Source organism: Mytilus californianus, unplaced genomic scaffold (assembly GCF_021869535.1).
Source record: "Mytilus californianus isolate M0D057914Y unplaced genomic scaffold, xbMytCali1.0.p SCAF_10, whole genome shotgun sequence".
Classification (NCBI taxonomy): domain Eukaryota; kingdom Metazoa; phylum Mollusca; class Bivalvia; order Mytilida; family Mytilidae; genus Mytilus; species Mytilus californianus.
This window is the reverse complement of record NW_026262582.1, coordinates 6,632,501-6,656,996: the sequence shown is the minus strand read 5'-3', so window position 1 is coordinate 6,656,996 and position 24,496 is coordinate 6,632,501. Positions and strand designations below refer to the sequence as shown.

Here is a 24,496-nt window from a genome sequence, read left to right as displayed (position 1 = left end):
GTACTTGCATGTTATCTTAGTTTCAAAATCATATTTTTTTGCACGCAAAGTTTCTATATTTTATCTGGATCCATCGGTATATGTAAATTGTCAAACATTAAAACTTGACCAACTGCGAAAACCATATTTTTTACAAACAAATGATACACAAGTTTGTAACCGTTTAAAGAACAGTGACATTAAAACGAAATATCAGAAAATGCATCACTCAAAACTAATGATAAATCAGCACGCACGTTTAAAGACAATATTAGATGAATTAAGATGTAGTGGAAGGGTAAACCGGTCCGACTACGCTACTGGCCTTCGTTGTGTTGTTTATGGCAAGTAAATAAACTCATCATAGATACCAGGATTAAAATTTTGTTCTCCAGACGCGCGTTTCGTCAATAAAAGACTTATCAGTGACGCTCTAATCAAGGCCAAATAAATTCGAAGTTGAAAAACATTGTGGAATAAGAATAAGTTGCATGTGGGAATGTTATACAAAACGAAAGCCCTGGAATATCGTATCAACCACAATATATAATACTCCTTATGCAGGCACTAGTTGGATTTTGCTAAAGAGGAATGGAAAGTCCACAATGAAATCATTAAAGTCGTCTCTTCTGTGGTAAAAAATTGTTCTTAAACTAACCTTCATTGTCAAGTTAGGGGTAGACTTAACTGTAAACGTATAATATGTGGTATTTCTAACTTATAGTTCATTGGGATAAATGCAATTAACTAATTGAATAATCACCAAACTTTAAAATATTTATTGAAATCATAAATTCAAAGACTTTCTATACGAAACCAAATCCTTTACCCTGCTTAAATAAAACTCCATTGTTCCAATTCTTGTTCCTGGGCTAAACCGAACCTTCAAATTTAGTATTTACTGTTTCTCCGCCAGACACGTAGTATTTAAAGGTAAGAGCAAAGACTGGTCGGCTCGTCGGAATATTGCATCTGGATGGATGACATGTCTTCCTGTGGACTGTTGCCTTGTACATTAATATCAATCATAAAAAATGTTTAATATTTATGAATCAATTGTTCTCAACCAGAATATGCAAGAAATATTTGCCTATGCACATTGAACAAATATAAAAAAATCAATCCTTCAGTCCTAAATGATTCTTTCTGCAGATAAATCTCATTAACAATTTCATATGATGTAAAAACATGTTACATCCCATTAGAATACATCAGTGAAACCTTTTAAAATTTGTATATTCTTTAAAAAATTACTTACACCAAACTGAGTCACTATATCATAGTCACAGCCTCAAACCAAGATTGCCCTTACAATTATGTATAAAAGGACACCTTTCTTTTGAAAAATATTTGTTTAAATATTTGCCTATATTTCCTAATACTCATCCACGCCTGCTATTTTTATTATTGCCCCCTGCTATGGTTTTACTAAGATTTCTTACAATCTCTGTTTTTGCTCTGTGTTTGTTATATGTCAGTGTTGTAATACTGAAGTCTTTACGTCGGGCCTTTTATAACAGTTTTTGTAAGAGTTCTTTTACTGCTTTGTCTATTATTTCCTATTCCGTAATTGTGATCCTTATTCATTGTTACAACCTCCGGTCTTTTTTATTTTTCCTATACCTCTATTTAATTATTATGATTTTACGTTATGGAAAGAAAATTATTAACAACACAACTTCTAGGATATCCACGTGCTTAAACAAACGTATTTGTTATGCCTCTACAGCCAGATTGTTTAACAAAAATGCAATTGGATATCCACAAATTTTCCTCTGCAATGCCAAAAAGTGACAAACCTGTTTTAGATTAACTTCACAAAATACTGTAAGGTCAACAGTGAACGGGAGAGCTTTTTCGCTCTCCTTTTCCTGTGACATTACCTGAAAAACTCAAAACCTTATATATGTGGTAACTTGAACCCAACCTAAGTATGGTATTTGGTGGCCTTCGGCTGTTTTCTGCTCTATGGTCGGGTTGTTGTCTCTTTGACACATTCCCCATTTCCATTCTCAATTTTATTCAATATGTGGGACGAGAGTATCACAACAGAAATCAAGAACACCTTTACCACTTTCGTAGACCTAAAAAATTCAAAAGTTTGATATATCAACATTTAGATAAGCATACTCATAATCTAAAATTAATAAAATTCCAACCAATTGAAACCGTTCAGACACAACCAGGAGAATCACACAAGCAATTTGAAAAATCACGTGAAGTTCGCGAATTATTTTGGATAAAAAGACTTCAAACAGCTTATCCTATCGGTCTTAATGACAAAATATTAGGACAGGGGAACATAACTAAAACTTCAATCGATGTCATTAATATTGTCGATATACGACTTAGAAATAAAAGGTCTCATGGTAAACGCAAAAAACGTAAGCAGCGTATTAAACAACGTATAAATTATACACTTGCTGATCTGTTATCTATAATAAAAAATAATGGCAGACATCAAGTATTATGCAAACTAGGTCAGATACCAATAAATAAATTATATGCTATTTTTCTGGAGTGTGATAAAAAATTTTTTTTAGCCAAATGTATGAATACACCCGTATTATTACAGCCTTTTGTCATCATAGGCTATTTCCTAGTATCGATTAACCTGAAAATCATAAACGACATTTTCTTAAATTAAAATATATAAATAGAGGTATTGATTTTATTAACTTATCTAGTATATTCATTGACTCTACCACCCAAAGCCAAATACCTCCATATTTTGATAATATAGAACCACCTATTATTTCGTATTTTTATAAAAAAAAAACCAGCAGAAGTTTGATTTTTAATTATACGTCAGTTACATCAGACGTCAATATAGAAAATAATGTTCCTTCCACTTGAGACTGTGAAACATCTAGTTTTAGATATGTTCCCTATGGTCATGTCCTAACAGGAGACCTCTAGGTGTAATACCACCAAATCATAGTACGTCACATCCGGTTGCATACGAAAATAGGTCGAAAAAAAATATTCCCTTGAATTTGACAGTTGTAGGTAATTGATCCTACATTTCATTGCAGTAAAACATTTCTGGGTCATAAACATATATCTTGGGTATTTCAAAGCACCATTATTTTTTTATTTGGGGTTTCTATAGAATATTTTGGAAACTTGAGGTTACATGGTTACTAAAGCTTGTACACAGGTTAAAAAAGGGGGAAAATTTGATTGGTTAACTTCCAGTGATGGTTATTTTCTTATATGCAATGAAATGTTATGTGAAATTTTTTCTATAGTACTGGACAGGATCAAACTTTACTCATGCCAAGTATTTCTTTATTTGAAACAAAGATAAATTCTGCACAATTTTTTGAAAAGTGCAAATTTAACAAAGACTAATAGGGGAAAATCAATGGTGGTATTACACCTATTATTTAATATGGGAAGCTGTACATGCACCTTTGACCTTGTGAGCACTCTCATGTGTTAAAATTTCTTGCTATTTAAGTGAAATATTACTAATAATGAAATATTCTGAGTGGATTGAGTCTCCAAAACACATTTTATGAGAAAATTTCCTTGAAATAGGACTTAACCATGAATATTAGTTGACAGAATAAGCCATACTTAGAGTTTTGGGGAGCTTTTTCTCCTTTTTTTTATATTCTGCTATACTAGAAACTTTTTCCTAAGAAATACTTTAATAAATATATAGTTTTAAGTAAATGAAATTATTTTTAAAGCAGTAACAACAAATTATTCACCAAAAGAGAAGTTTTTTATGTCCCTCTCTGGAATGCGGCGTAAATTTAAGTTTTACGTAAGGACTTATGGAAACCTCCTTGGAGACAGTAAACTTTTATACGGATAGTTCATTCAGCTTGAATACTTCAATTAATCATTTATTATAACATTTCTATCATAAATGAGTGAAAGTTACCCCAAAATTTTTATTTATTGGCCTATAAAGTAGACATTTTGAGGAAATGAGAGGTATAAATGGACCAAAAGAGACCTTATAAAGAAGACAAAGAGGTCCATTAGTAGTATTCATCATCCTAAAGTCATCTTTTGTATCATATTCAACTGTTTGTAGGCAGATGAGATAAATATTTGATCATTTATTGGTCCACACTATATTCTATCATGATGCGGCTTGGTTTGGATTTTTCGAAGAAATTTAGCTCGAATCGCTGTAGATGTCGTCTTACATTATACTAGATTTTTCTCAAACTATTGAACTGATTATGACAAAACTTGACAGGAATGCTTGAAAGAACCAGTATTACAAAGGAAAAAAGTCACATTCAGTTTATTTAACAAAAAAGTCTTCTTTAGGTGTAATACCACCAAATCATAGTACGTCACATCCGGTTGCATACGAAAATAGGTCGAAAAAAAATATTCCCTTGAATTTGACAGTTGTAGGTAATTGATCCTACATTTCATTGCAGTAAAACATTTCTGGGTCATAAACATATATCTTGGGTATTTCAAAGCACCATTATTTTTTTATTTGGGGTTTCTATAGAATATTTTGGAAACTTGAGGTTACATGGTTACTAAAGCTTGTACACAGGTTAAAAAAGGGGGAAAATTTGATTGGTTAACTTCCAGTGATGTTTATTTTCTTATATGTAATGAAATGTTATGTGAAATTTTTTCTATAGTACTGGACAGAATCAAACTTTACTCATGCCAAGTATTTCTTTATTTGAAACAAAGATAAATTCTGCACAATTTTTTGAAAAGTGCAAATTTAACAAAGACTAATAGGGGAAAATCAATGGTGGTATTACACCACAACATCGTCGAAGACCTTGAGGTCATAACTTTTCTAAAGAAAGGACTGAAATATCGTCCTCCATCTAAAATAGATTGGAAACAGTTTCGTCAGGTCATTAAAGACGTCAGTCTACTGTAAACATTGGTGTAAACGTGCAAAAATCTGATAAAAAATCTCTAGACAGTTATTTGAATAAATTTATGAATACTGTTAATATTCGTATATCTCGTTTTGAAAACAATTCTGAAATTAGTAATAGGGTCCATGATATTCCCATTTCTAGAATAAAAAATAAACTCCAAGAACTCGCAAAGCGGTTTCTGTTCGTACCGGCAAATAAAGCTGCAAATAATGTAGTGGTGGTGTGACGCATATACTACACGGAAGTTCTCCAAAACGAAAGTACAAATTCATCTACATTTAGGTCCGTACGCTCCACAGAGAGTCAAATTGTAAACAAGCATATCACTGCCACTACCCAGCTTAAAGCCTCTTCCAAACATTTGAAAGTCCCTACTATGTACTGGTTACCTAAATTGCACAAAAAACCATTTAAATTCCGTTTCATCTCCGCATCTAGTAAGTGTTCTACTATCAATCTATCAGTGCTTCTAACTACCTCCCTTAATACTATCAAAGAACTTGTTATTAACTTTTGTAATAAAGCTTATGAAAATAATGGTATTAATTATTTTTTGAGTGTTAAAAATTCTTTAGAGGTTTTAGATAAAATACATGCTTTTGATGGTCCTTTTAATTCTGTTGACAGTTATGATTTTTCTACTCTCTATACTACACTTCCACACAATCTTATCAAGAAAAAGTCTTTTGAAAAATCTCATTACAAATTTATTTGCTGTAACTCGTTTAAAGCCTTTTTCTGTAACGAAAAAGGAAAGTATGCTAGATACACTTACTGGAAATGCGAAGATATAATTGAAGCTTTAAATTTTTCCTGGACAACATATATGTACGTTTCGGCGATAAAGTGTACCGACAAGTAGTAGGTATTCCTATGGGCACTAACTGCGCCCCTTTAATAGCAGATTTACTCCAGTATTGCTATGAATCTCAGTTTATGACCAAACTCAGTAAAGACACGTCATTGTTACATTTGGTTGATATATTCAACAATGCCTTCCGTTATCTAGATGATATTTTTTCGTTAAATAATCCAGAGTTCTCTAAATATACTACCGACATTTACCCAAAAGAACTTACTTTAGCTAAATCTAACATAAACAGCAGTAGTTGTCCTTTTCTAGATTTGGACATTTCAATCTCTAAAGGAAAACTCCATACTAAAATTTACGACAAAAGAGACGACTTTTCACTCCCTATTGTTAATTTTCCCTTTTTAGATGGCGATGGTCCTTTGGCTCTATCATACGGTGTTTATATATCCCAACTCGTTCGTTATGCCCGTGTGTGTAGTGATGTCATAGATTTTAACGAACGTAATCAAAGCATCACTGGTAAATTATTAAGTCAGGGATTTTGTTTACATAATTTACGTAAAACTTTTACTATCATAGATACAAAGATTTGATTAGTAAATATGGCTGTACCTGTAGAAAACTGATTAAAAACGGTATTTCACATCCTAAATTTCACGGTAATATTGTACTTAAAGCGCGGAAATCACTATTTGTTCCGTGTAAACTCATCGAACCTTTAAACTAACTTATTAGTAAAGGCTATCTTACCAATGTTGTAATTAGATCTTTGAATATAGTTTACATTGGCACTAATATCGATTTTGTCATCAGCAAATTAAAACATAACTAAATTTGTATTCTTTTCAAACGGGATGTATAATGACACACCCACGTTCATTTTGATCTATAAAGAGGTTAACTCCTAACTATCCTACTGCCTGTCGATACATTTATTTTTGGCATTGCACAAGTCATGTCTTCTTTGACTGTCCATGACGTTGAAAAAAGAAATCCCTGGGATGTGTTTTAGTTGATTTTAGTCTCTGATGCATGATTTTTTATTATTAATTGTTTTTGGCTTTTAACTAGCTGTCGGTAACTGCGAGTACTCTCAAATCGTACTTTCTTGTTTATTTGACCTGTTGATACTAATTGTAATACTTTTTTGATATTTGTGTTAATCAGGGTTATATCTGGTCTATATACCAGCTTTGATAAGTGTTAGTTATTACTATGAATTTTCACTTCTTCGTACTATGAACATGAAAATTATTTATTTTGTAAAAATATTTCCTTTCTCTATTTGAACTGCACACGTATACCTAACAACAAAATTATTTTCATTTACCTGTGTTTAAAGTAATTGCAAATGGCTGATATTTTTGTTCAAGCATATTGTTTTTCTTAAATTGTTTAACATTTCACAGCGGTATAACATGTTACTTTAAATATTCTTCCCTTAGTTTATTTATTTTGTATTTTTATTGTATCATAGATCAAATATATTTGTTCAGTGTATGTTCACTGGCGTTAATATGTCTTTTGATTGAGTTAAGCCATTTCAATTGATATTTTATAGTGTGTCTTTCTATGTTGTGATGTTACACTATTGTTCCAGATAAGGGTGAAGGTTGGTACCTATTAAAACGTTTAAACCCGCTGCATTATACACCTGTCCTAAGTCAGGAATCTGATGTTAAGTAGTTGTCGTTTGTTGATGTGGTTCATAAGTGTTTCTCGTTTCTCCTTTTTTATATAGATTAGACCGTTGGTTTTCCCGTTTGAATGGTTTTACACTAGTAATTTATGGGGCCCTTTATAGCTTGCTCTTCGGTGTGAGCCAAGGCTTCGTGTTGAAGATCGTACTTTGACCTATGATGGTTTACTTTTATAAATCTTGACTTGGATGGAGAGTTGTCTTATTGGCACTCATACTACATCTCCTTATATCTAATCAATGCATATTTTATGAAGAAACCCCAAAACCCATTATTTTTTCACCTATTGAAAGATGTTTCACTGCCATGCATGAATATAGCTTTAATTTACTGGTCCCAAAAACCTTTTCTGGTAAACAAATAATTAGATATCGTTGAAAAGTGAATAGGACATTCTGAGTAGTAAAAGTTTTATTTTACTGGTGTCACAAGTTTTATTTACTGATTTTGAATGTTGTACTGATGTCTTTGATAAACCCGGAAAGAGTTGGTGCAATGTGTACAAACAGAAACATAAATAATTTATATGTCTCTAGTACACATCAGTCCTTTAAGTTGAACAGGTGGCCATTAAGTTTGTTTAGGGTGTTATATCTGTGTATAATTGAAAGTGATAAAGGGTCAGGTGTAAATGATAAAATGGTTAGTTGATATGTTAATACTATTCATCGGTTTTAGTTTGTACCAATTTTCATAGATCAAGGTAAATTTGTATTTTCGTGGAGATTGATTTCGTGGTTTTGCCAAAGTTTGCATAAAGCCTATAAACAATTTTGAAATTCGTCGAATATTCGAATTTGTGTTTCATCTGTACACACAAAATCCGAGAAAATTGGTATTTAACGAAAATCAATGAATCCACAGTAACATAAGAGAAGAAAACTTATTGAATGATTTGTTGAAAGGGCACGTGCAATGTTGAATTTAATATATAAATGAAATGTGTAGTTGCAATTTCCTTACAGTATCATGAGTATATCAATATGATATAATCTTGGAGCAGCAATCATAATTTATGTTAGATATGAGTTATGTTTGTAAAATAAATGACTTTATACATATTTATTTTGTGCATATGTCAGTATGTGTTTGTGGAGCATATTACTTAATGGTGGATACAAACAAATGCAGTGACTTTACCCTTTTTAATTATGATAAGCTGCTGGTTAGAAGTACAATTTACTGTTGTTTATAAGTAACTTATTTTGCATCACTAAAAGTTATCGTCTTTTGTTAAACATGCAAATTTAACCCGGAAATAAAGCCTTAAGTATCAATATATGTGGATTTAGTTTGTTTAGATATTTACATATATTTTGCATTTATATACACATGATATATTTATCAAAACATCATCAAGTCAAAATCATCAGCAGTACTTGCATGTTATCTTAGTTTCAAAATCATATTTTTTTGCACGCAAAGTTTCTATATTTTATCTGGATCCATCGGTATATGTAAATTGTCAAACATTAAAACTTGACCAACTGCGAAAACCATATTTTTTACAAACAAATGATACACAAGTTTGTAACCGTTTAAAGAACAGTGACATTAAAACGAAATATCAGAAAATGCATCACTCAAAACTAATGATAAATCAGCACGCACGTTTAAAGACAATATTAGATGAATTAAGATGTAGTGGAAGGGTAAACCGGTCCGACTACGCTACTGGCCTTCGTTGTGTTGTTTATGGCAAGTAAATAAACTCATCATAGATACCAGGATTAAAATTTTGTTCTCCAGACGCGCGTTTCGTCAATAAAAGACTTATCAGTGACGCTCTAATCAAGGCCAAATAAATTCGAAGTTGAAAAACATTGTGGAATAAGAATAAGTTGCATGTGGGAATGTTATACAAAACGAAAGCCCTGGAATATCGTATCAACCACAATATATAATACTCCTTATGCAGGCACTAGTTGGATTTTGCTAAAGAGGAATGGAAAGTCCACAATGAAATCATTAAAGTCGTCTCTTCTGTGGTAAAACATTGTTCTTAAACTACCTTCATTGTCAAGTTAGGGGTAGACTTAACTGTAAACGTATAATATGTGGTATTTCTAACTTATAGTTCATTGGGATAAATGCAATTAACTAATTGAATAATCACCAAACTTTAAAATATTTATTGAAATCATAAATTCAAAGACTTTCTATACGAAACCAAATCCTTTACCCTGCTTAAATAAAACTCCATTGTTCCAATTCTTGTTCCTGGGCTAAACCGAACCTTCAAATTTAGTATTTACTGTTTCTCCGCCAGACACGTAGTATTTAAAGGTAAGAGCAAAGACTGGTCGGCTCGTCGGAATATTGCATCTGGATGGATGACATGTCTTCCTGTGGACTGTTGCCTTGTACATTAATATCAATCATAAAAAATGTTTAATATTTATGAATCAATTGTTCTCAACCAGAATATGCAAGAAATATTTGCCTATGCACATTGAACAAATATAAAAAAATCAATCCTTCAGTCCTAAATGATTCTTTCTGCAGATAAATCTCATTAACAATTTCATATGATGTAAAAACATGTTACATCCCATTAGAATACATCAGTGAAACCTTTTAAAATTTGTATATTCTTTAAAAAATTACTTACACCAAACTGAGTCACTATATCATAGTCACAGCCTCAAACCAAGATTGCCCTTACAATTATGTATAAAAGGACACCTTTCTTTTGAAAAATATTTGTTTAAATATTTGCCTATATTTCCTTATTTTCAACCGTTTAATTATCCAGTAGCTTTTCCACCATAATTAAACCATCGATAACATGTATGTTAAATTTTACCCAAAACAGAACAAAAAGTCTAAATATAAGTCTACGCGTATTAGATCAATTGTACATATGTCAAATGTACCGGAAATACAATGACAATATACCTAAATATCGTGACTAATACACTGATAAGTGTAACAGGAAAATAAACACATTCAGTTTCACATAAATAGGTTATGCCTTATTAAAATATGAATACATATATCAGATGTGAAAATGAATTGTAGGAAATTGAAAACGGAAAAAAACACTGTTTTTCATTATCAAATACCTTTTACCATGTGTGTCGCTAATAAAAGTTTGAAGTAAGTATAATTAATTATGTTATAATTGTATGGACTGGTAGCAATTCATTCACATCTACCATGACCATTTAGAAATTTTTCTAGGTCATACAAGAATAAATTCAGAAATATTTTTATAATATAACATCACTTGGTATCTCATGTACGATGAATTTGTGTGTACGATTATATAGAAATAAAATGCTATTTAATTAAAAGCAAAGCAAAAATAACTTTATCAATATGAATGTGTTGACATGAATCGATATTGCTATATTTATAAATAAACAGAACTGTTTACAAAACTTTGAATTGTTCGAAGGCTTAAGGTGGTACCCAACACCTTGACTAATATTAATTTGGCTCGTTTAATTTTCATAAAATTTTGACAAAATGTTTACTTTGACCCTTTGACAAAAATATAAAAAATTCAAAAAATTTGAACCAACCACTTTATCAGAAAAATTTCATTGATTTTATAACAGTTTGACAAACACTAATTTTGATCATTGAGAAGCTTAATATTTCCTTAACAATACAACGTAATTAAAACGTTTAGCTGATTTTTACAGAGTTATCTCCCTGTAGTGTTAGGTACCACCTTAAGGATTCTCTTCCCAAGAAATGCATTACCTTAACTGTATTTGAAAAAACCTTTCGGAATGTTTGGCTCTTCCACTTCGTCCTTTTTTTTTGCCTTTTAAGATTTGCTGGACTATCTATAATGTTTGGTAACTCCTGTTATTCGTTTTAGCTCTCCTGGCCTACAAGGCCATGTGCGTATTTGCCATTAATTGACGTTCGTCGTCGTCGTCCGACCGGCCGTCGTCGTAACCTTAAGACATACTGTTTGGTTGACATTACCTGGCCACATGTCAACAAACGTTACCTGACTGTTGTATATGGAATCTAAATCAAAATTTATCTGGGGATTTAATCCATCAATAGCAAATATGGTGAACGTGCAGTTTCGGCTGTTATCTCTATAAGTAAAGTAGTTAAAGCAAAAATAGGTCAAATAAAATGTTTTCCACTGAGGGATATGTTCGGTATATGGACGGAATTGTGAAATTTGAATTTCAATTAAAAAGATTGATAATTATACCCTTTTTATTGCTTTGTTATATAACATACAAATAATGTGAGATATAAAATCAAATTGATATTCAACCACTCGTCGTTGTGTATTGACGCTACTTTTTCGATTGAATAGGTCGCTCGTCTGCATATCTCATACCAGAAATGAATAGATGCACAAGTAAACTATAAATTAAAAAAAAATAGTAATGACAACGTGTTATCTCAATAAATGACCTGTGACAAACAGGAGTTTCTGATTAAACAACACGCGGATAACTAACAGGACATTGCTGAATATGTCATGTATCAATATACTGTAATTATCCACTTATATCCTATAAGATTTATGGTTGTTATTTATTGACACGCACATAAAAGGTTATGTTTTCATTTACAACAATGATATAAGCATTTTTCTTAAAAGATATATATTTATGTATGTCCCTTTCAGTAAACAAATTGTAATGTAAGTCATTGAAATGAATGGAAAATTATTACCTGTCATCAAAGTAAAGGTGGTTGTTGTTGGAGATGCAGGGGTAGGAAAAACGTCACTGGCTGTCAGATTTACCGACAATTCATTCATTCAACATTACAAGCAGACAGTCGGAGGTGAGTAGGAGAAAGGGGTATGGGCTGTCAAATGTAAACATTAGAATGACATTTACGGTATAAATTTTACTGGACCAGACGCATTTGAAGATGGGAAATAATTGCTAATTCTCTCTCTATTATCATTATTATTATTATTATTATTGTTATTATTATTAGTATTATTAGTATTAGTATTATCATTATTATTATTATTATTATTATTATTATTATTATTATTATAAACAAACACGCTTGGCTGAAACGCATTAACAGCAATATCATTAACTATATTTTTATATGTTTAAGTTTTTGTGTGAGTGAACTCTTATGACATTATTGTTGTTGTCATTACTAATACGAATAACGTCTACGGAAATTTATAGTTGGAAAGTACATGAAGTACAACAAACTTCACAATTAAAATTTAAAAAGAAGAATATTATAATATAAGGAAATATTCCTCTAGTTCCTAGAAAATTTCCTGATTTCTTTATCTATTTACTGAACAACAATGCCAATTATATAAGAAGATTGCCAATGAGATAACTAACCACCAAAGTTCAAATTAAGTGGATATAAGCAGTTGTAGACAACCGTACGGCCTTAACCACTGAGAAAAACCCTTACCGTATAGTCGGCTATAAAATGCTCCGACATGAAAAATATGAAACAATTAAATTGAGAAAACTAACAGCATAGTTTATAACAAAACAAAATACGAAAAACAAATATGACAGACACGAACCATCGACAACCACTAAATTTTATTTTGGGATTTAAGTCTTTAATAATATGATGCCACCTATTGTATCTATCGGACCACTCACAAAAAAGGTACAGAATACAATTTTTAAGATATTTTTTAAAAGGCAGGCGAAAGATACCAAAAGGACATTCAAACTCGTAGGTCGTAAACGAACTGATCACCCCATGGAAAAACGACCAAAAGATAATCAGCAGGATGCAAAAATAAACAAAAAATTAAAAGTATTATTGAAATACGATCATTGGTTCATTTAGACAGGCAGATATAAAATGTAACGGGGTTAAACATAATGGTGAAAAGTTAAATAACAGAAATACCGAACTCCAAGGAAAATTCAAAACGGTGAGGCCTTTATCAAATGGCAAAATGAAAAGCTCAAACACATCAAACAAATGAAAAACAATTGTCATATTCCTGACTTGGTACAGGCATTTCTTTATGTAGACAGCACAACAAAAGAACATACATTAGGTATTCTCGCGACGACAGACAAACACACCAAACGTCTTGGAACATAATAGCCAAAAAGTTCTAAAAGATCCACCAAAGAAGCCCGTCTAATTTCAGCTTTGCCTAAGGAGTTGTAACCATTATGCTGATACAATTACCAAGTTTATGAGCTTGAAATAATAAGAAAGTAGTATCAGTTTAGTTGAGTCAATATCGAAGCACTGCCTACTGGACAAATGACACCCTGCAGGAACCGACCCAGTTATAATAAATTCAATTCGCTAGACGCTTTCGACTGACCAAAATTTTATCTAATACGCTCGATGTCAAATTTGGGAAAACTAAAACATATACATGTATTAAAATAAAACCAACTTACAAACTGAAGAACATACACTAAGATTAATGAAGTCACCAAGGATGATAAAAAAAAACCCAATTAGCTCTTATATTGATGCAAGAAATAGCCTTGACCTTGTTATTAGGTTAATGCTATTTGGTTTATCAGTGAAAACCGACAAATAACTTTAGAGATGGGTAATTTTTTCTTTGAAATTTAGATAGCCTCTCTTTCCTGCTTTGTTTGTCTTTGCAATTCCATCCCATGTCTTTCATGTGGTGATGTAAAGAATGGAACACGAACTTGTGTTAAATCACACTTCAGTATTGCATATTTTGATGATCTCTTGCTCATTATCAGATCAAAACAGCTAGATTAGCATGTATTTGTGCTTGTGTAGAAAAGTAAGCACTTCTTTTTTTTAACTTAAAGTTTTGGTCTTTTTAATTTAGCAAGTTTTTGCAGTCGTGCTTTAGACTTTAAAGACAAAACTGTTGTGTTTAACATTTGGGATACTGCTGGACAGGAGAGATTCCGAAGTTTAGTTCCTATGTACCTTCGAGACGCAGGAATCGCATTGGTTGTATATGATATTAGTAGTCATGTAAGTACACTTTAATCATAAGAAAATATCTTTTCTTGATATATATAACATTACCAACTTTGCCTGGAACGAATGTGGCTTTGATGTCGTCAAAAATTGATTTAGTTTGTGATCATGTTTTACAGTTGAAACATGTTTCTGTGTTAACAGTTTATCATATACCAGAGCGTAAGCCATCAATTGTAGTTCGCATGATTCGTATCTATAGAAATATCACAATCTTCAAAACATGACAGATTCCGTGTCTCTACATCAAACGTTAGATTATCAGATCTGCCAAGGTATGCCTGAAGGAAATAACATTTTCAAGGATGCCCATACCTAAGGCTGAAAATACAAATACACAAAGAACGTAATGACAACCACAAGCTTTAACAGAAACGCCCAAGTTATCTTACACAAAATATGCGTTATGCACTTTTCGTTCGAGCTAGACATTTATCTGCGCAAACGTTACCTTCAAAAACCGATATCAAGTGTCTTGAAACGGTTACCAAATTACGTTTTACACGTAGCATCCATCGTTTTTTCAAGACTTAAAAAAAGTATGAACAAATGACAAGGCTATTTTTCAATTTTTTTATTGTAATTTGTTAGAATTAACGATATATCACAATATCACTCTCTTCAGAAATCCTTTGAGAATGTAGAGAGTTGGCTGTTACAGCTACAACAGTACGGACCTAGGGACTTGAAATGTGCATTGATTGGAAACAAAGTTGACCTAGACGACCTGAGGGAGGTTCCAACTCAGGTTAGATAAGACGTCACTAATTTTGTTACACTTTAGGTTATTTTGCCTCTCCTGTTTAGTTGACCATAAGATGCATCAGTTGTTTGTCGATGTTCAAATCTCATAAAGTCATTTAGATGGATTGATTGATTGTTGGAGTTTAATGCCAATTTCAGCATTTTTTGCAATATTGTGGCGGCAAGTTTTTTATTGGTGGCGGAAGACGGAGTGTCCGTATTGAACTATCGACCTTTGTAGGAAAACTGACTTTCTTGTCAAATAAAATCGGAGATCGGACTACAAAATCGGAAAATTTGTAATGCAAGTTTTCAAACTCATGCAGTCTTTCAACACGAAGTAGGTTAAATAAGGAACCTCTACAAGCAAGGGTAGAAATCAGAATTTTTATATATTTATATACTTATATTTTACGCATCTTTACTGTTTATGGAAAATGCTATGCACTTTTTTCATTGACACACATTCACTAACTGCATGTTTGAATTAGAAAACCTTTGTAAAGAAGATCCAAAAATGCATCGGACGCACCAAATTTGTAATGTGATTTTTTTGTTTTCTAACGCTGGGTTGATACTGCAGCTGACGGACTGTAGGTATGTAGCTCAGTATTCAGGGCATCAGAAGTGACGTGAATTGTAGTTTACCTTTCTTAAATTATCTTTTGATTATATATAGAAATTATGAAGAAACTACTAAGGTTCCAAATCTTAAAGGCAAATATATAAAAAAGAAGATGTGGTATGATTGCCAATGAGACAACTCTCCACAAGAGACCAAATGACACAGAAATTAACAATTATAGGTCACCGTACGGCCTTCAACAATGAAAAAATGCCATACCGCACAGTCAGCTATAAAAGGCCCCGAAATGACGTACAGGGTAAAACAATTCAAACGAGAAAACTAACGGCCTAATTTATGTACAAAAAATGAACGAAAAACATATATGTAACACATAAACAAACGACAACCACTGAATTACAGGCTCCTGACTTGGGACAGACACATACATACAGAATGTAAAGTTTACTTTACAAAGTTTACTTTACACGAATTTGGCTATTATCATACATCCTTGGCTTTCAATTTATTGGTAGTTTTGGTGATCCTGATGAAGGTTGATATAAAAATACACTTAGGATACTCCAAATTGATAAAGTTTTATTTTCATTTTGCACCCAAAAGTCCATATCTTATTGTATTACACATACCTAATTTTATGGTTGTTTTTTTGCTTGGTATGGAGTATTTCTAAGAGAAATGTTTGCTTTAAATCAGTGTACCCTTATCGGGAACATAGTCTTGTGCACAAACAACAGTATCCAACGTAGTTTACTAGGTTCCGGTACCACTGCTGTTTTGCTATCGATACAGCTATGGTTTCGGTTTCTATCATGATAATATTTAAATAGTTTATTGATTGTAAATTTTTAGTTTTAATACATGACTATTATATATCAAACCAGTGTTGCATGCATATTTGTATATTTTAACTGAGACTATTTCGACTGTTCAATTGACATATCCGAAACATTCTGTCAAGATTGTAACTAGACGAAGCAGATAATTATGTTCGAAACGTTTGTATTAGGCACATATTGTTTTAGCTCAACTGACCCAAAAGGGCCAAGTGAGCTTTTCTCATCACTTTGCGTCCGTCCTCCGTCGTCAGTTAACTTAAACAAAAAATCTACTTCTCTGAAACTACTGGACCAAATTTAAGCAAACTTGGCCACAATAATCATTGGGGTTTCTAGTTTAAAAAATTTGCCAACCAAGATGACCGACATGGCTAAAAATATAGGGGTAAAATGCAAGTTTTGTTTATTATTTTAAAAACCCTTTTAAATAGAGAAAATCTGACAAGAGCAGAAATGTTCAAAATGTTGAGCTCTACCAATTGTCGATTTATGTCAAAACTGTCAGGGGACCTCTTATAGGAGTAATTTCCTTTAAATGACATTTTTTTTTCATTTTTGCCTATTATCATGAAAACTATAATAGATACAGAGAAAATTTAAAATGCAAATATTAGCAAGACAAGATCTACAAATAAATTTGCATGGTCGAAATCATCCGTCGACTCCTTATTAGAGTTATTGCCCTTTAATAATGATTTTTCCATTTTTTTGCGTTTTTGCCTTATATCTTGAAAATTATAATAGATAGATAGAAACTAAAATAAGCAAAAATTTTCAACAAGACGATCTTCAATTAAGACCAATGGAGGAAATCTTCCGACCACTCCTTATTAAAGTTATTTTCCTTTAATGACGAAATACCATCTTTTTTTTTGCGTTTTGCCTTATATGATAAAAATTATTATAGATAAATAGAAACTTTAAATTACAAAAATGATCAGCAAGGCCAGATTTACAAACATGTAAAATTTTGCCTATAAAGTTAGTAGACTTTCACTTTTGATAGGAGTGATTGACCTTAAATGAGGATTTATTTACCCTCTATTGTGTTTTGAACTAAAACTAAAGAAGATAGAGCGAAACTAAACAGACAAAAGGATCAGCAAAACAAGATAAACAAAAAAGAGATTTGTGTCATGAATTCTATTCTCTTCTACAATGTTGGAGAGTGCCCTTTGTTGAATATCCACTTATACCTAGGTGAGCGATACATGCTTTTTAGAGCACTAGTTACATTTTGTAAGTTTTCAAGTTCCGTCCTTTTTTTATTTCTCTGGTTTAATTGGACACAAAAGACATCATGCTTTCATATGTACCACGACATGTAAACACCAATTCTTCTAAGTTATATTCAAAGCGGAGATTGATTTCCGTTATCAGGAAAAAATCTTCAGGTGAACTCGAGACCAAACGTTTGGAAAGCCAAAAGTATCAAAGATTTGAGTGCATACAAATATGAATGTGGTAATACAATAGAAACAAACTCTAAACTTTGATATCAGTTAAACATGGCTTGACTCATCAGATTGGCACGAGGTTCAAAACACAATTAGCATAAAGACAATAGACATTAGATACCTATCTTAGAGTACTAGTATACACTAAACGTCAGTTCAAAGCCAATAAAGAAATCAGGTTCTCCTATAATTACCCTTATCATTAACATTTGTAGAATGTTCTGAACTAAAATGACCATTTTTCCATCTTAAAGGAAGGAAAACTACTTGCAGAGGGCCATGGCTTGTATTTTGAAGAGACATCTGCTAAATCAGGGGAAGGAATAAACAAAGTGTTTAATGATATTGGTTTGTATTTTTGATATAGATTGGCTTATCATATAACCCATAAATAGCAAAAATCATACATTCGCTGCAAAACGTGAAATTACAATTATACAGTAAGAATAGTAGCGAATTAGTTTAAACTAGTGTAGTACAGACATCCTCGTATAATGGAGAAAACGCTCACAATACCATGGTCAAAGAAAATGTTGTTTTGTTTAACTAAACACTAACTACGCAATGAAATTGTAAAGGGTTTATTTTTTGTCGGATCTTTTTCAAATTTGATTTTTTGCTTCTCAAGAAGCACATAAGAGTTCAATAATCACAACAATTCAAATGGAATCCATTTTTGTTAAATGAGAGACGTGTAAAATTATCCAATATCAACGCGAAAGTATCTTTATTTTTTATCAGATCCTATTCAAATTTGAATGACATAAACAATGGATGAACCGTAAACAGTTGTTTCGTGTTTTAGAAAAATCTCTAATTTTGAAACATTTTATTTTGTTTTGTTGCTGTAAAACATCCCATATTGATTCTTGTCGCTGGTTAAGTGACCTTATTTCTACCAGATCATCTTCAAATGTATTTGAAGGTTTCAACTCACAAAACCCAGGAATGAGTTTGATAATGGGGAAAATCTAAAAGGTGATCCATTAATTTCTAGGGGTATACATGGTCATATTAAAATTTTCTATTATCGTTCCATCTGTCAATCTAAAGTCACAATGCTAGCGCCTTTATTTTTTGTCGGATCCTATTGAAATTAGAATTAAGATTTCCAATTATCAAAACCATGAATGAGTTTATTAGAAGATTATGAAAATCTAAAATTTTGCAGGATTTTATACAAAAAGTAAAATCACAAAAATACTAAACTCCGACGAAAATTCAAAACGGAAAGTCCCTAATCAAACGGCAAAATCAAAGGCTCAAACACATCAAACGAATGGATAACAACTGTCATATTCCTGACTTGGTACATGCATTTTCGTATGTAGAAAATGGTGGAGTAAACCTGGTTTTATAGCTAGCTAAACATCTCACTTGTATGACAGTCGCAAAAAATTCCATTATATTGACAACGATGTGTGAACAAAACAAACAGACATAATAGGTAAAAATGTCAAAATAGGGGTACAACAGTCAACAATGTGTTATGGTCTTCATCACTAAAAAAAAACAAATATGTAACAAAGAAACACAAAAAGGCATATAGACAAAGCACACAAACAAAAAATGAAAGACTACAATACAAAAATTTACAAAAGCACATTAACACAATGACGGGATGTATAAGTACCAAGCCACGTCAAATGGATATCACCAAAAAAGACTAAACAGTAAAAGTAATATTCAAAAAGACAAATTAAAGAATACTGTAACAGGTTATTAAGATGATAAAAAACGTCAGTACCAGAGTCTATACTTCAAGACCATCGTGTATTATTTGTGAAGTTGATACGGAATATTTATTAACAAGTTCTTGGTACCTTCCGATGAACTTTTATAGAAAAAGGACGAGACGTTCTTTGACATACCCCTGGTTCATCAACTTTCTGCTAAGACACTGGTGACTTATCAGATGTTCTTTATAAATTTTTGTCGCATGAAAAGCTTCTTCATTTCTATTTAGATCTTTCTTAGCTTTGAAACGTGTTTTCCACTAATTAAAACCGTTGATGAGTTCAGTTAAGAAACAAAATCAAATAGGAAAACATGTTGTTTTGGCAAAAATATCCAGAATTACGCATTTGAAGGGTACGCGGGCATGTAAGCTTGCTCCCTCAATGTACGTTCTTTATTAAAATTTTTACTCTGATGTTGGTGTAATGAAAGCACTGTATTTATTTTCGAAATTATATATGTATCTATATACACAAAAAAGCAATCCAGATTGTAAAAAAGGATTATGGTAGAAAGCGAAAAATGTTAGATGTCTAAGTTTTCTGCATGTACGATAATTATAACATATATTTATTTTTAATTAGGTAGTGCATTAGCCGAAGGATGTAAGAAAGAGAAACGATCATCTACTGTGTCTATATGTGATTCATACGTCCATCGGAAGAAGAAGACATGCTGCTAATATAAACTCGTTTGACATGTTACTTATAATCTCTATCATAAGGTTGTTTGTTTTATGAAGATGGAAGTACTGGCTGCCTAATGCTGTATGACGATAGCATTTATATTGTTAAAAGTTGTATAGTCTACTGCATATAAATATAGAAATAAGATGATGTGGTATGATTGCTGATGAAACAACTATCCACCACAGTTCAAATGAAGTGGATTTAAGCAATTATAGGCAACCATTATTCGGCCTTCAATAATGAGAAAAACCCATACCTTATAGTCGGCTATAAAAGGCCCCGACATGACAAATATGAAGCAATTCAAATGAGAAAACTAACTGTATGCATAGATAGATAAAATTTTCAACAGATGTTTTAGCTATATGCAAAGTTTGTAAAATCATAAAATGTCGGGTTTCAAGCTCTGTTGATAATTTAGTTTTTTTCCTTGTGTAACGTACAGTGATTAGAAATGTTTGCCTCATGTTATTACTCAGAACTGTGCTGTTGAATCTTTGAAGATGTCAACCATATTCACCTCCCATATCTGTTTTGGCGATCAATCTAGTATGGTTCATCGAATAAGATGAGGCATGGCAAATTAGCAAACTACTAATTGGTTTGCAAGGTTAACATATCAAACATGGGCATGTTCACATCACACGGACTTCATTAACGGGGATGTCACAACGCAAAACCTGCTCCAGCATGATAATGAGAAAAAAAAAGACTGAATGAATAATGTTTTTCGGTAACCGATGGTTGACAGATATGATGATTCTGTATCAATGTCAGAGGGTATAATGGATGGAATCGTTAAGTGTAAAACACATACTTTTTCTCTACTATCTTAACATCAAATGAACATGGACAATTATTTCATTCGTCGGATCGTATTTGTTAGCTAACAGTTGCGTCAAAAACAGTAAAATATTTATGGTGAACGATAATTTAAGCGAATGGTACCGTTAGTATCATCAGCTTAGTAGTCACTACGTATACTTCGGTTCTGACATGATTTATAAAAAAACTATCTAAAATTGGCCGTTTATAAATTTTGAAATTTACAGGAACGAAGGTTTCAACTCCCTCAGGCAAAGTTGGCCTCAGATGGATTTGGCTATTTTTTTAAGTTCCTATTTGGTTCAAAGCTCAACAACGTTTTCGGTCCCTATACATCCTTGGCTTTCAAATATTCGGCTTTGAACGTTCCTGGTGAAGGTAAATCCAGAAAAGCGCTTCGGACGCATGAAATTTATAACGTGTTGTTTTCTTTTTTTTTAAAGCGAATGGTATCGTTAGTCGTCATATGAATTGTCCCATTCCCTCTTTCAGTCAGGGTCAGTGATCTGTTAATCATCCATTTGGAATATTGTAGCTGCAGTGAGGTGATGGCAATATGACATAAAATGCTATCTCCGTAATAAGGGTATAACTTGTTTCCAAGTTTCTCTCAAACTGTGCAGGGGGTAACATATTCCTTAATGTTACAATCAAATGGTCCTAACTAACGAAATGATAAGTCCGTCTCATTTGTAAAATAAAATTTATAAACTTATAGTTCCTTTTATTTTTCTCTAAACACATATCAATTTGAACGGGCTAACCTTTTACTACATATCATCATAGCTCTCGCAGCGATCACAACGATTAATGTATAAAGTTGTTTGGAGAAATTAAAATGAGGAAAACGTACATAAAAATGAAGATATTGTCAATTTTCAATTTAATGGCATGACAAGGTGCGACTAACATGTATATGGAAGTTATCACCCTAAATAGTTAACTCTGCTCAAATAAATTATTTGGTCGGCTTCATGAGTTAATACAATAGGAAACTAACTCATAGGAAACAGAAGACTCTTGATCATGTTGATGCAGATGACATTAAGATTTGTTATATACTGACTACTTTTTTTGCAATTTCTACAAATAACATACTTTATTACAAATCATGGACCCACATGTGGCTTAGGATCATACATGGAGGAAGACGCAATATTGATCAGCATAGATACATGATGTAATATGAATTCATAACGTACTTACAAAACCTGCAAATACCTACTCCCTTGTTTCTTGCTATATTTGTAAAGGGCCAGGTCTAATGTTTAGGTTAGATCCAGATATATAGCATTCTGCTGAAATCAAAGTTCTTTCACAACTAAAGATCATTTGCATAACCAAAATGTTGATTCAACCGTAGATGATTAGTTTCCCTTCACAAGAAGTAGTTGAGCAATTTTTCCAATTATTACCTTGTTGTGTTCACAACACAAAACTGTCTACTGATCAATGAATCTCAGCCCCCTGTGGGGTAATAGTTGAATTCAAATTGAGGATTTCTACAGTTGAATATAAGTTTAAGAACTCGAGGGGATCAAGTCTTCTTTCCAGTTCGACAGATACGTTATTTAAGTTAAGACGTGTAAGGTTCGTATAACCTATAGACAATTATGCCGTGTTCAGAAAACTTATTTGACACGGAATATTGACAAAATCCAGAGAGTGAAAATTCTTTGCAGTTCAAAAAAGGAATAAAATAAAACAGGTCTGCTGTGCAATGATCAAATCCTTCCTGATTTTGTTTGTACACATTCTAAAAAAGTTGTTGAAGGTGTCAAACTATACTAAATTGGGTAACTTTTTTCATATATATTCGACTTCCATCAAAACTGTGCATTACATTGCATTGGTAGATATGGAAAATAGCTATTTACACAAATGTGTACATGTATATTCATATATTCATCATATTGTTTTGCACACATTCTTGCACACATGTATTTCAATTCCTAAGCATGAAAATTACAACATCTGTAAATAATTAACTAATAAATATGAATTTCTTTTATTTCTAATTAATCTGACTCTAAGCATGATGAGTGTTTAAAATATCTTGATAATAATTAATTTTTTGTTCCGGTAATAAGATTATAGTTTTCGAATTATGTTAGTCCAATTAACAAACATTACCCCATCGCTTAAAATATTGAATATAGGGGTAAAATGAAAATAGTTGCCACATATGTTGAAAGTTGTAATACAATGTAGATTGAGAAAATATGAAATATTTGCAAAAATGAGTCAGAAAATACCAAGGGACATTCAAAACTCACAAGTCGAAGAAAACCTCCATGGCAAAAAACGAAAAGCCACACAAAGACGAACATGGCTACACACAACTATAGAAAAAACTAAAGATAGCAACACGAACATGATATGAACTGATATGCTTACCCTTCCAGAGCACATGAGGTCGACCCGCTTTATGGTGAGGTTCGTGTTGATCAGTCTTCAGTTTTCTATGTTGTGTTTTGTATACTGTTTTTTGTCTTTTGTTCGTGTTTAGTTTTTTTTTTGCCATGGCAATATCAGTGCGTTTTCGACTTATGTGTTTGATTATCCCTTTAGTTTCTGTCGCCTCCCTTTCGCTACATCCCCAATGGAGACTTGGTATTCTGTTAAAGTTTTGCTACATCCTTTCTTATGGGCTATCTATTGTCTAATACAAGGATTTAGACATAATAGCGGTTTGGAATTATTTTATATCCGAGTAAATATATCTTGATTGAGGAAGGAAGCTTTCAAATAATCAAGGAAATGCATTCACTTTTAAATCATAATCATTAAACCAGATATCTTTGCTTCTTGACAGAGTATGTTTTGTTTTGTTCACCATAACTTATGTTATTTTTAAGTGTTTCTGATTAAAGAGGGATGAATTTCCAATGAATCAACCAATCGTAAATTCCAATTAATATAAAATAGAAAAATGATATTAGAATATTTGAATCTTTCTACGGCTTTCTATTTTTTAACTGAAGTATTTTTTTTCTATCTCAACCCACCTCCCAACTCCCATCACCTGCACTAACTACAACGATTTTTTTTATTGTCCACCCCATTAATTTGTTGTATTATCTTTTTATTATGTTGTTCTAAATACCGTGGTGTCATCTTTTTCATTACTTTGCGTCAGTCTTCCTGTATATCGTTGCTACTAAGTGTTTGCTTTTTTTCGTCTGAAATTGTTTCGAAATTGAAAATTAGGCGAGAATGCACATAGCTGAGAAAACATAATATAATGGAAATGTCCATTTTTAAAATGAGTCACATGTGAATTTTCATGACATTTTAACATCCAAGAACTGTCTCTGTCAGGTTT

The 24,496-nt window shown here is 32.1% G+C and overlaps 1 protein-coding gene and 1 long non-coding RNA gene across 2 annotated transcripts in view; both read left to right on the top strand.

Annotated features, from left to right (window-relative positions):
- LOC127717530 (uncharacterized) overlaps positions 1-8,655 on the top strand; it is a 52,702-nt gene extending 44,047 nt beyond the window's left edge. Inside the window, exon 2 of the long non-coding RNA XR_007989224.1 lies at positions 7,940-8,655. This is a non-coding gene — a long non-coding RNA (uncharacterized LOC127717530). The remainder of the gene's footprint in view (positions 1-7,939) is intronic.
- A 1,071-nt stretch (positions 8,656-9,726) lies between these two features.
- On the top strand, positions 9,727-21,888 carry LOC127717524 (uncharacterized). Its single transcript, XM_052223205.1, has 6 exons — positions 9,727-10,475; positions 11,986-12,146; positions 14,137-14,288; positions 14,920-15,042; positions 18,175-18,268; positions 20,242-21,888. Exons 2-6 carry the CDS (start codon positions 12,014-12,016, stop codon positions 20,337-20,339), a joined length of 600 nt encoding a protein of 199 aa, XP_052079165.1. The 5' UTR covers positions 9,727-10,475; positions 11,986-12,013; the 3' UTR covers positions 20,340-21,888.
- Positions 21,889-24,496: the final 2,608 nt, after the last annotated feature.

Coding starts and splice junctions, on each gene's coding strand:
- LOC127717524 (XM_052223205.1), top strand. CDS start 12,014: ATGAATGGAAAATTATTACCTGTCATCAAAGTAAAGGTGGTTGTTGTT. Junction 14,289..14,919: donor TATATGATATTAGTAGTCAT/GTAAGTACACTT, acceptor CACTCTCTTCAG/AAATCCTTTGAGAATGTAGA. Junction 15,043..18,174: donor TGAGGGAGGTTCCAACTCAG/GTTAGATAAGAC, acceptor TCCATCTTAAAG/GAAGGAAAACTACTTGCAGA.